Raw genomic sequence first — 13564 nt, 5'->3', positions numbered from 1 at the left:
TTGGGGTAGGTGTACATGTTAATAAAGCCTCACACCTTATTAATATCATGCTGGAAGCAAAATCTGATAGGTAGCACTTTTCACTATCGAATTATGCTACCATCTGTTTTAATGGGAGGTAGCAAAATCTGACAGGGTAGCACAAATCGTCAGAACACCTGCAGAACAACAATGTGCTTCATGTTTCTTTTCTCCTCATTTTTTCGAATTGACGGAAATCCATCGTAGCAACGGAAAACTTTCATTCCTGAGTAGTATTATGTACATCATACTGCACCACAGTAATATATTTCTTAATATATTTTTGACGGGTTGCCATGAGGAACTTGTTTCTGTAGGTCTATGTAAATGATATGAAGATAGTTTTACTCCAATGAAACTGTCAAATGCTCATGAAGTGACTCTTAGAGGGAGTCAGAGCAGTTCTGGAGATGTTGTTCATGTATTTGTGTCCTCATGTAGTGATACGACAGAAGCTGAAATCACCGCGAGTGTCGCACACTTTGTGTAGAAAACAAAACCGCGCGTCTGTGCCATTTACATACACAGAGACACGCAGAACACGCTGGATTCATATTTAAATAGTATTTTTGCGGCTTAATATTTACAGATACTAAATTTCTTCTTTTAAGCCATATTGGTTAAAGGATAACAGATTACAGAATTTTTGGATGAAAATGATGCTTCACTGATTTCTAAAGTGCACAGCCGCATTAAAACACAAAACAAAAGGTTTCCTGTTGACTGATCTGACATCTGACAGATTATTTAGTAACCTTCAGTGATCTGGTTAAACTCTTGAGCCTCTCTTGGTCAGCTGGGTGACTTATTTGGTGCAAGATCAGCTTTAGATGAATCCAGAGATGGATCTTTCCCCAAATCCCCCTTTGGTCGAGCAACCGGAGCCCTGCCACCTAACGTTCACTCCCCAGGCTGGGGACACAGAGATTCGGAGAGGACGAAAGCGAGAGAAGAGGAGGAGCAGTGAAGCCAATCTCTGTGGGAACGCTGCTCTTCGCCGCAATGTCAGGTGCACATCATAAAGGGCCTTTTGTGCTGAGCCTCTGAGCTGCAAAGCAGTCTGGGAGAGCGGAGAGCAGGTAGAGCTCATGTTAGGGATGAGTCCTGAGGATTTTATGAACCCCATTCATCTCATCACTTCATATGATGCTTAGTAAGACATACTGTACCATAGTCCTCCACCCTACTTGCATACTTCAGAGGTTATGACCTTCTCAATGTAAATAATATCAATTATTTTTTTCAACTTTTACAAATAGTGTTGTGTTGACTTCATTACCAAAGTTGTTGTAGGAAAAAATGTCCAAACTATATATATATTTTTTTTTAAATACATATATTTTAGGAATCTTGGAATTGCTCCATTTATTATCACTTTAAATGAAGTTTTTCAGTGATTACAAACCAACATTTGTTCCCAAACTAACCGACTGAGAAATTATTTTATTTTATTTTAGACTGCCTGTCAGCTTTTTTTGGTCTATTAATTTTTTTAGAATTTAAAAATAGGAAGTAACTATTTTTAAAAGAATTTTTAGGAAATAAATCACACAAATAAAGATTTCAGTGTTTACTTAGACCAGGGCTCGGGAACCTATGGGTCGCGAGCCACACCTGGCTCTTTGACAAAAATCATATGGCTCGCTAGATCTCTCACCCTTTACCAACAAATTATCTATTACAAAAATTTTGCATCACTAGAGATCATTTGTTGTAGAGCCTACATAAGCTGCTAAAAGGTTTAAAATATATATATTTTTTTTTGTACCGGACAAAGTAGTGTTCAGTGCACGTGCAGTCCTGTTTGCGACGCGAGAGTCAAGACAGCAAACCACTGATGTTTCTATGGTAACGCAGAGCTAATAAACTTGTTTGTGGTAATAGCGAAAAGAAAGATTCTTTGAATAGCAGAAAAAGTGTAAAAGTATGTAAAAAAAAAAAAGTGACAGGACTGAAACATATACTTTGTTTTATAGAAGATGTTGTTCTCCTGTGCCAAGAGCCAGTATGAAATATTTCGGCAGTTACTTTCACTTTTTCCGCGCAGCTTTCAGCGGGTGGGACTGTTAGCGTTATTAATAAAGGAACGTGAATGAATGAGACAGTAAAGAGCGGGACATTCTTGATATTAAAAAGACAGACAATATTAAAAACTCAAAGCCGCGATACAGAACTCAATCTACTTCTGACTGGATGTATTCTGCGCGCGAGGTCCGAGTGGAACACGGAGAAGCAAAGACTTTGTCTTCGGTGGCACGCCTAAAACGGTCAAAACACGGAGTATCAAAATGCCTGCACTGGTGTGTATTCACATAAATACGGTCAACATAAGCACCTATTCTTCACTCTCTCTCTCTCTCTCTCTCTCTCTCTCTCTCTCTCTCCATTTGAAGGGCCTAACCAAACAACCTGATGTTCTGGATGCTCTATTTCCCTTTAGTATGTTAGGCCAGCCTGAGAAATGTTGCATTGGAATAAATTGTTTTCCATGTGACATTTGCATCAGGAGGGAAGAATCAGCGGAGAGAATATGGTGCTGTCTTCTTTCTTAACCCCTAAACTTTTAAAGGGGTCATATGATGCGACACACACACACACACACACACACACACACACACACACACACAGAGAGAACTCTGAAGAGAATTCATCCCCCTGTAAATCAACCTCACAGTAAAAGCCCTGCACAAAATTTGACGGTTATTTGCATATTTGTGTATTTTAGTTTCCATGATTCTAATAAAGTTACTATTATTAAAACGTTATTAAAAAAAACATGCATTTTATATAATATTAGGGCTATATATAGAGGCTCTTTTGGAAAAATGCATTAACCAAAAATAAAAAATTGGCTCTTTGGTCAAAAAAGGTTCCTGACCCCTGACTTAGACGTTCCACTTTTTAGTATACTTTTTAGTCAAGTCACCTTTATTTATTTATATAGCGCTTTATACAATACAGATTACAGCTTTACTGCAGCTTTACAGTGTTAAACAGGAAAACCGTGTGCTGATAATGCAAGAGGACAATAGAAAACAGTCAGTTTATCAGTTAAAGTGAGTTCATTGTTGATTCAGTGATGTCATCGTCCAGCTCAGTTCAGTTCTCTTCCAATAGTGTCTGTGCAGTCAAGTCAACAATATTGCCAGAAATTGTGTCCCCAACTAAGCAAGCCAAAGGCGACAGTGGCAAGGAACCAAAACTCAATCTGTGACAGAAATGAAGAAAAAAACCTTGGGAGAAACCAGGCTCAGTCGGGAGGCCAGTTCTCCTCTGGCCAGACGAAACCAGCATGGTGTGGTTTAATTCCAGGCTGCAACACAAGTGAAGTCAGATTGTGCAGAAGACTCGTCTGGTTCCCATGGTCTTGTGCTGATGGCCGACGAGGTCTTCACAGGGGATCTGTCTCTAGGGTTCGTCTAGTTGACATTAGTCTCCGCTGACATTCAGGGCTGTAGAGGTCGTCTCTAGGTGCTGATCCACCATCAGGTCTGGATACGGACTGAATCCGTGTGGCTACGGTGACCTCGGAATAAGAATGAGTCTAATATTAGCATAGATACCATTCCTCTTACGATGTAACGAGTACATCGGGTGTCATGGGAAGTGTTCCCGGTTCCGGTTGACCTAATTAATGCAGATTAACAATCCTTTAACGGATTTGAATTATAGAAATGTGTATGCCAGGTTAAAGAGATGGGTCTTTAATCTAGATTTAAACTGACAGAGTGTGTCTGCTTCCTGAACAGTGCTAGGTAGATTGTTCCAGAGTTTGAGCGCTAAATAGGAAAAGGATCTGCTGCCCGCAGTTGATTTTGATATTCTAGGTATTATCAAATGGCCAGAGTTTTGAGATCGCAGCGGACATGAAGGACTATAATGTGATATGAGCTCGCTCACGTATTGAGGAGCTAAAGCATTCAGGGCTTTATAAGTAATTAGCAAGATTTGAAAATGTATGCAATGTTCAACAGGGAGCCAGTGCAGAATTGACAGAACCGGGCTAATATGGTCATACTATGGTTCTAGTAAGAACTCTAGCTGCTGCATTTTGGACCAGCTGGAGTTTGTTTATTAAGCGCGCAGAGCAACCACCCAATAAAGCATTACAAAAATCTAACCTTGAGGTCATGAACACATGAATTAAAGTTTCTGCATTTGACATTGAGAGCATAGTTACTATATTTGTTTAAATATAGTAACTTAGTAACTTTTTAAGTAATATAAGTAATAACATTTTTTGGAAAGAAATCACACACATCTGGATTTCAATGTTTATTTTGACATTTCTTACTTTTAGTAAGAAGGTTGCTTTAATTGTTAAGTGTTATTTTTATTCATTTTATATGAGGTATGTAAAACTGAATAAAAAATAACACTTGTTGTATAATATTTAGTTGGCAATCAACATTTTCTGAATATTTTGTTTTAGAGTTCCAGACCTTATACTCTGAGAACCTCATCTTATCCCTCTTTTTTTCGTGCCCGTGCCCGTTTCAGTTTTCCCTTTCCTTTTATTTAGTCTTACTCTTTCTGCTTCCTCCCACCCACCCTCCGAGCCCCTCTGCTCACTGCCCGTCTGTTTCTCTTTCTGTTTGTCTGTCTCTCACATGGTTTCTAACCTTGGCTAGAAATACCAGCATACCTAGATTCAGATCACAGGCTCTCAGTTTATTTCTTCAAATAACGCCCATCGATGTTTTCTGACCTTCGAGTGAATCTCGGCTACATTTTGAGATGAATGGAGACGAGCTGATAAAAGAACTTGAGCTTGGATTTCTCATCCTGTCAGTGCTAGGCACACATGCATCTCTCTGTGAGGTGCTGCTTTGATCACGGGCGGCAGCGTTCAGCATCTATATGCCAACTGCTCTGTAGTCATACCATTAATCACTTCAAAAATTGCTTTATATGCAGGTGATGGAAGCGTCCGTAATGCATCCGTTTCATCCTTTATATCAGTGGGACGTACTTCACTGATAACCTTGCTTCCAACTAGAAGTTTGCATGGTTATTATATTGAAGCTATAGTGACTTGACCAGAAGTCAGATTACTGTTCAAATGTGCTACCACCACACTTCCACAGTTCAACAATATCTACAAAATTGGTGTGGGCTCATGACGGAAAAGTATTATTATTATTATTAATTTAATTTATTGATATTTATATATAGCAGTTCATTTATGAATATCCATAGATTCAGTATATACCGTGCCTTGCAAAAGTAATTTTTTTCACGTTTTATGTTGCAGCCTTATGTTAAACTGCTTTAAATTATTTCTTTTCACATCAGTCTACACTCCATACACCATAATGACAAAGCTAAAAACAGGTTTGTGACAACTTTGCTAATTTATTAAAAAGGAAAAACTGAAATAGGTACTTTGCATAAATATTCATACCCTTAACTCAGTACTTAGTTGAAGCACTTTTACAGCCTCAAGTCTTTTTGGGTATGATGCGACAAGCTTTGCACATCTGCATAAAAAACAAGCACATTTCATCTCTGCTAGATATTTCACAGTCAACTGTATGGAAAGTGGAAGCATTTAGGAACAGCAGCAACTAAGCTACGAAGCGGAAGACCACATAAAGTCATGAAGTGAGATCACCGAGTGCTGAAGCTAAAAGTCTCCAACGCTCTGCTGATTCCATAACTAAAGAGTTACAAACTTCCATTGCCATTAATCAGCACAAAAATTGTGTGGCGGGAGCTTCATGGAATGGGTTTCCATGGCCGAGCAGCTGCATGCAAGCTTCATTTCACCAAGTACAATGCCAAGCTTTGGATGGAGTTGTGTAAAGCGTGCCGCCACTGGACTCTGGAGCAGTGGAAACCTGTTCTGTGGAGTGACAAGCTCGGTTTGGCAGTATGATGGGCGAGTCTAGGTTTGGTGGATGCCAGAAGAACATTACCTGCCTGACTGCATTGTGCCAACTGTACAGTTTGGTGGAGGAGGGATAATGGTATAGGGGCTGTTTTTCAAGAGTTGGGTTAAGCCCCTTACTTCCCGTGAAGGGAAATCTTAATGCTTCATCATGCCAAGAAATTTTGAACAATGCTGTGCTTCCAACTTTGTGGGAACAGTTCTAGGAAGGCCATTTTCTATTCCCATATGACTGTCCCAGTGCTCAAAGCAAGGTCCATAAAGACATGGTTGGATGAGTTTGATTTGAAAGAACTTGACTGGCCCGTGTAGAGCCCTGACCTCAAGCAGCCAGTCCTTCTAGTCCAACATCAGTGCCTGACCTCACAAATGCTCTACTGGATGACTGGGCAGAAACTCCATACTAATGTCTATGAATTTAGATTGAAATGCCATGAAAGTTCCTGTTGGTGTAATGGTCCCAATACTTTTGTCCATCTATGAATATATTTATCTGCCATAACATGGTAATGTTAATGGTCAGAATTTTAATATCAGTGCATCCTTAATATCCCTAATGCTTTCTCATTAATTACAAAGCTAAGCCCAAACCTGAAGTTATACATGAAAAACTGCCATTCAAGCCATTATTATGACCGACGATTCATAAGTTTTAATCACACTTGAATTTCTGCTCTGCCCACCTTCAGCATCTTTATAACCTGTAACCCACCATATTGCCCTTAATGACAAAGCACTGACTGATGATATGAAAGTGATTTAATTTGATGCGAGAACATCTGGAGTTGTATAACTCCGCAGTAGCATCAGGTTCATAATTTCAATTACAGAAGTGGATTGATGTGGGCTTTTGAAGGTGACTCGTTTCATTTATGGCGAATGATATGATTCAGAAGACGTTTTTGGCACTGGTATGCCTTAGACTTTCAATCCGACCCAAAAATCGGTGAATAATTGTTTTTTGGATGACTTGTGAGGTGATTAAAGATATGTTTATGTTATAACTGTAAAATCCAGCATGTATCAAATTTGTTGATGTGCAGTAGTGGTAAAAGCTTTAGTGGTAAAAGGAGCCATATTTGGTTAGGAAAAGTGAAGCTTTATCTAACTGGCTTCAGACGCTATAGATAGGCTGAGTATATTTGCTAAATTATTTCACTTTTAAATATAAAGGTTCTTTATTTGCAACTGTGGATCCTTTTAACATCCATGGAACATTTCAAATGCACAAAAGGTTGTTTATAGTGGAAAAATGTTCTTTAGATTGGTTCTTTCAATAATTGTTCACTGCCAGGTTCTTCATGGCATTGCTGCGAAAACTCCTTTTTAGAACCTTTATTTTTTAAAAGTGTAGTTATTTATTTTTAGACTTTTCCCTCCGTTTCTGTGTAGAAATGTTTGTCCCAGTTGTCCAGGACAGCATTAAATACACATGCTGAAGCTAGACGTATCATAAACAGAGACGTGTTATGACTCGAAATGCTGGTTTAGCGCATATGTAACTGCAATATGATGTTATCAGACGAACTCATGTGTTAAATACGCCAGCAATATCGTCCTGATAAGGATCACTGGTCCATGTGCTTAAGTCAAAGGCAAGATGTTACTCCATTTTGTTTTAATTTTCTTTCTTGCCATGTAGCAAATCCCACTTTAATGAAAATAAAAACTATCAGATGTTGTATGTTTTGAACATCTGCGCCAAAAGATCTGCCTCGTAACGCGGTTTATTCTTTTTTTGTTTTTCTTACCCCCCCGTACTCTGCAGTGTCGTCTGTGTAAAAAGCACTTCAAATAGCACTGGCAGCGTCCTACGCTTGATTTGGCTCCTTTTCCTCTGCACATCTCCGTCTTATACACAGTCGACATCAAACGCATCTCCTGTCCAAGCATCAAAGAGCGGGATGGTTTGTTTCTTGCCCTTTCCCTGTTCCTGGAGCTGGTGTTTATGCTGGGATTTTCATTAGCAAACACATGCGAGACGTGCTAATCCCTTATGGTCTGATTTTTGCCTCGTTCTGATGGGGTCCAGCTGTATCGCTGTGGTGTATTTGTGCGAGGAGCGATCTTTTAAAACAATAAATAGAATTGTATATATTTATATAATTTTATTTAATATTTATATAACATATTTTTTATATATTTTATTATTAATAATTATTTATATATTCATATAATTTTAATTAATGTCATTCAAAGAGACATTATTATATATAACTAATAAAATATACCTATTTTAGATTTTGTTCTCCAAAATTATAAAGATATTTTGCCTCGTTCTGATGGGGTCCAGCTGTATCGCTGTGGTGTATTTGTGCGAGGAGCGATCTTTTAAAACAAAGTTTGTCAGGGAGATTAATCTTGAGGCTGACAGGAAACTGGCACTGATCTGGGCGTCTTGAGCTTGATGGTGGCCCACAGTTATTTGCTCTAAGTGGCAATACTCCACCACAATTAAGTGCATTAGGAAAAGTTTTAAATCAAACCCATGCAGCATCGCTAACGGATACACAACACTTTAAAATAAGGTTCATTAGTTAACATTAGTTAACTACTTTAGTTAACATGAACTAAGAATGAACAATACTTTTATTAATCTTAGCTAATGTTAATTTCAACATTTACTAATGCATTATTAAAATCAAAAGTTGTGCTTGTTAACATTAGTTAATGCACTGTGAATTAACATGAACTAACAACGAATTACTGTATTTTCATTAACTAACATTAACAAAGATGAATAAATACTGTAATAAATTATTTGTTCATTGTTTGTTAATGTTAGTTAAGACATTGGAACCTTATTGTAAAGTGTTACTGATATTTTTAAAGGTGACCTATTATGTCCCTTTTTACAAGATGTAAAATAAGTCTCTAATGTCCCCAGAGTGTGTGTGTGACGTTTTAGCTCAAAATACCTTACAGATCATTTTTTAAAGCTTGTTAAAATTGCCACTTTTAGGGTATGAGCCAAAACGTGCCGTTTTCGTCTTTCCCTTTAAATGCAAATGAGCTGGTGCTCCCGGAGAAGAGGGCGGAACTTCAAGAGCTCAAGCTCCGGCAATAACGGTGCTAGCCTTTGCAAATAAACACTCCACAATTAGTACAAGACTGTTATCTTGACAGAAAATGCACTCGGTTTAAAAGTCAGTCATCTGATTGTACGGTGCATAAAAAATGCACTTTATGAATTACACAGACGGGAGCACGGCGCGATAAAAATAACTCATGGTGCCATACAAACTTTATAAGCCTTGTGATTATGAGCTCGACTAATTCCAGCGATCGACTTCACATTGCTTTCATATGCAATTTTTAACTCCCACATTCCTATTTACGATCATTCTGGTAGCATGTGCTTACTTCTTCTGGAGGTGTAGCTGGATCACGAACAGCTGGCACTGTTCCATCCTTCAGGAGCAACGTTTGTGCAAAACCTGCTTTATACTGACCCTCATTCACAAAGCAGTCCGGTGTAAAATGATTTCTTCTGTAGAATTTGATTTCTTCAAAAACAAAATTAATCCACCTTGTCTTCAGCGGCTCAGATTTCGGGAGTAAGGAGAGAGCTATGTGGATTCATACATCCAGCTACATAACACCTAAAACGCTTGGGAGACATTCTCGTCAGTGCAGCAATGGCAGACTGTGTACAACTCACTGTGAACTCGCTCAGGGCGGTTCTATGTTAAAACGGCAGTGTCTGTCAACATTCGTGGGCGGGGCCTGTGGCTAATGTGACGTCACATTAGCACCAAGTCAGAAAACAGGTAGTTGGGAGACACTGCTTATGATTTATGGGGATTAAAAAAAAGGAGTGGGTGGATTTTTATCATTATAGGGTGGTTGTGTACACACACTGCCAACACACATTTATGTCCAAACACCATGCAAAAATGAATTTTGCATAATAGGTCCCCTTTAAGTAAGATTTTATATTATACATTTTTATATAATTTTTTTATTATGTTTAATTAATGGGTTATTATGTTGTATTATATGAAGATGGTTATTATATTAATAAGATTAATTGGTTAAAAATTGTAATCAAATCAGTTACTCAGTAAATGATGATTGGTTAATTAACTTAAATGCACTTAATTGCATTTATTAAAGGGGTCATATGACGTTGTTAAAAAGAACATTATGTTGTGTTCTGCAAAGTCTTTAAAATGGCCTGGATATCAAATTTACACAGTTGCTGTTTGTTTTATTTTACTATTCCCAGAAGAAAATTCAATAAAGAGTTGTTAACAAAAAAAAAAAATGGCCTGGATATCTATATAGGTCAGGCATAACATGATCAAAGTGGCCCAGCATAGTGTCCAGAAACCAGAAAACACACACACAATCCTTTTGGTGTTGCTGAGTGGAGTTTGATGTGCAGAGGTGTTCTCAGAAACCCCAAACGGGGCCAGAGCTTGCCTCTAAATCACTCTATCACTCGCCATCAGGGCGCTTGAGAAAGCATAGATTGTGGACCATTCATGATGATGAAGATCAGAATCTAAAACCACTGCTGTTACCAAGTAAAACTGAGCACAACCTACCAGCCAAGTATGAGGATCCAGTTTGTACTTTTCCCACAAAATGTTTTCCAAGGTCAGAACCACAGTGCAGTACATGCTGCAAATTGCATCACATAATATTTAATACTCCCTTCCCTCCGTCTCTCGTCTCATGCAGGTGCAATACTCCGATCGGCAAACTGACAAAGAGTTTATGACCTACCTGACCCTCTCACCTGTGCAGATGACTTTCCACGGCATTGGGAGCTCCATTCCAGCTAGCCATGACCAGGTAATAGAATCTATCTATCTATCTATCTATCTATCTATCTGTCTGTGTCTATCCGTCTAGCCATCTATCTATCTATCTATCTATCTATCGTTCTATCTATCTATCGTTCTATCACTTTATCTATTTAATTAAAAGATATATATATATATATATTAAAAAAACACTCAGACAAAAGGTTTAAAATTTTGAAACTAAGTATTCACTTAAAATCACTGTAACACCAGTTGGCTGATGTCACTTAGTTTGATATTTTACATCTAAAACAGTGACATTCAGACATTGTCAGTGTGACTTAAGTGCCCAAAGGTTTTGGATTTCTTTGTATTTGTTGTATGTTACATGAGTTCCAGATACAGATGATTTTAAAGCAACGTTTTGTTCAACAGACTGGTATTTCATCACCTTTTTCCCACGGTTTTTCAAGCCAGTTAATGCATTCCATGCCGATTCTTTGATTGCTTTGGAATACAAATCTAATATTGGGAAAATGGCTAACCGATTGACACATTTGTGCTGACAGATCTGAAAGCATCATGGAGTGTGCTGTCATTAAGAGGTGTTCATTATGAAGATTCATTGGGGAGAACAGATATTTTATTGCATTGTTTGTTTGCAGAGTTTCCTTGGATATATCCGACTCTCCGCAGCCAGACAACACCAATAAAACCCATTACAAACGAGGCATTTGTTGCATCCAGTGGGGGACATACTTACTGATTATAATGACTTATACGGTCTTTTTACCCGTTGAGCTGTCTGTGTCTATCCGTCTAGCCATCTATCTATCTATCTATCTATCTATCGTTCTATCTATCTATCGTTCTATCACTTTATCTATTTAATTAAAAGATATATATATATATATATTAAAAAAACACTCAGACAAAAGGTTTAAAATTTTGAAACTAAGTATTCACTTAAAATCACTGTAACACCAGTTGGCTGATGTCACTTAGTTTGATATTTTACATCTAAAACAGTGACATTCAGACATTGTCAGTGTGACTTAAGTGCCCAAAGGTTTTGGATTTCTTTGTATTTGTTGTATGTTACATGAGTTCCAGATACAGATGATTTTAAAGCAACGTTTTGTTCAACAGACTGGTATTTCATCACCTTTTTCCCACGGTTTTTCAAGCCAGTTAATGCATTCCATGCCGATTCTTTGATTGCTTTGGAATACAAATCTAATATTGGGAAAATGGCTAACCGATTGACACATTTGTGCTGACAGATCTGAAAGCATCATGGAGTGTGCTGTCATTAAGAGGTGTTCATTATGAAGATTCATTGGGGAGAACAGATATTTTATTGCATTGTTTGTTTGCAGAGTTTCCTTGGATATATCCGACTCTCCGCAGCCAGTTAGTTACTAGCACAGTTTCACTCTTCAAGATTTTATCAGCGCCAACATTCAGGCAGTCGGAACACTCACAGCCATTATCCCCCTTGTTAATGATAAGCGTGGTTTAGTGACAGACCAGACCACTTTTGATTAGGTTTTCTTTTTTCATTTTTTTTGCTGTAATTATGAAACAAAAAGAGCCCTAGGATCCGGGAACTCAGTGGAGCCATTTATTTCTTCTCTTCACCAGACAGATGTTTGTATATGTCAGAGTTCCTGTTTCCTGGAGCTGTGAACGCCAATCACACATTGTGCTTCTTGCAAACCATGTTGTTAACATTGTCTTTAAAACACACTTCACAGTGGAATGCCCCGTGGATCCAGCCCATCAGACCACTTGAAGACTGAACATAAACACGTTCAAGCAGTGAGAGATTCCTTCAGTCTGCTGTTGCACTCATTCATCTGTTTCTCTTCTCTTCAGGATTCTCCGTTTTATGTATTAACAATTTATTTATTTTAAATATATGAGCATTTAGTCCAAGACATTTCTTGTGCTAAGGAGTTCTCTGGAAGCAGACTTTCACTCATTGAAACCAGCTGTCCAGACATTTTTCCCATGGAACAACTGACACTTTTCCCAAATCTATATGATCAGACGTATAGATCTGTTTCCACTGAATTTCTCAGTGTTTTTTAGAAATAGTTCATTCTAAAATGAATTTGCAGTCATTATTTATGCTACCAAAAACACTAGCAAAACCTAAATTCTAAAAAAAAAATTCTAAAAGTAATAAAATGAAAAAGCAGTTTTATTTTTTAATTCTGTATGTTCTGCAAAGTCTTTAAAATGGCCTGGATATCAAATTTACACAGTTGCTGTTTGTTTTATTTTACTATTCCCAGAAGAAAATTCAATAAAGAGTTGTTAACAAAAAAAAAAAATGGCCTGGATATCTATATAGGTCAGGCATAACATGATCAAAGTGGCCCAGCATAGTGTCCAGAAACCAGAAAACACACACACAATCCTTTTGGTGTTGCTGAGTGGAGTTTGATGTGCAGAGGTGTTCTCAGAAACCCCAAACGGGGCCAGAGCTTGCCTCTAAATCACTCTATCACTCGCCATCAGGGCGCTTGAGAAAGCATAGATTGTGGACCATTCATGATGATGAAGATCAGAATCTAAAACCACTGCTGTTACCAAGTAAAACTGAGCACAACCTACCAGCCAAGTATGAGGATCCAGTTTGTACTTTTCCCACAAAATGTTTTCCAAGGTCAGAACCACAGTGCAGTACATGCTGCAAATTGCATCACATAATATTTAATACTCCCTTCCCTCCGTCTCTCGTCTCATGCAGGTGCAATACTCCGATCGGCAAACTGACAAAGAGTTTATGACCTACCTGACCCTCTCACCTGTGCAGATGACCTTCCACGGCATCGGGAGCTCCATTTCAGCTAGCCATGACCAGGTTATCTATCTATCTATCTATCTATCTATC

At 38.1% G+C, this 13564-nt stretch overlaps 1 protein-coding gene across 1 annotated transcript in view; it reads left to right on the top strand.

The window, feature by feature from the left end:
* Positions 1-13564, top strand: part of LOC107725690 (double-stranded RNA-binding protein Staufen homolog 2-like) — a 141436-nt gene that overhangs the window by 74138 nt on the left and 53734 nt on the right. The window contains exon 16 of the mRNA XM_016535062.1: positions 10598-10711. Coding sequence (XP_016390548.1) covers positions 10598-10711 — 114 coding nt within the window. The remainder of the gene's footprint in view (positions 1-10597; positions 10712-13564) is intronic.

This window comes from Sinocyclocheilus rhinocerous, unplaced genomic scaffold (assembly GCF_001515625.1).
Source record: "Sinocyclocheilus rhinocerous isolate Xijiao unplaced genomic scaffold, SAMN03320098_v1.1 scaffold1327, whole genome shotgun sequence".
In the NCBI taxonomy this organism is placed as follows: Eukaryota; Metazoa; Chordata; class Actinopteri; order Cypriniformes; family Cyprinidae; genus Sinocyclocheilus; species Sinocyclocheilus rhinocerous.
This window is presented reverse-complemented; position numbering and strand designations above follow the sequence as displayed.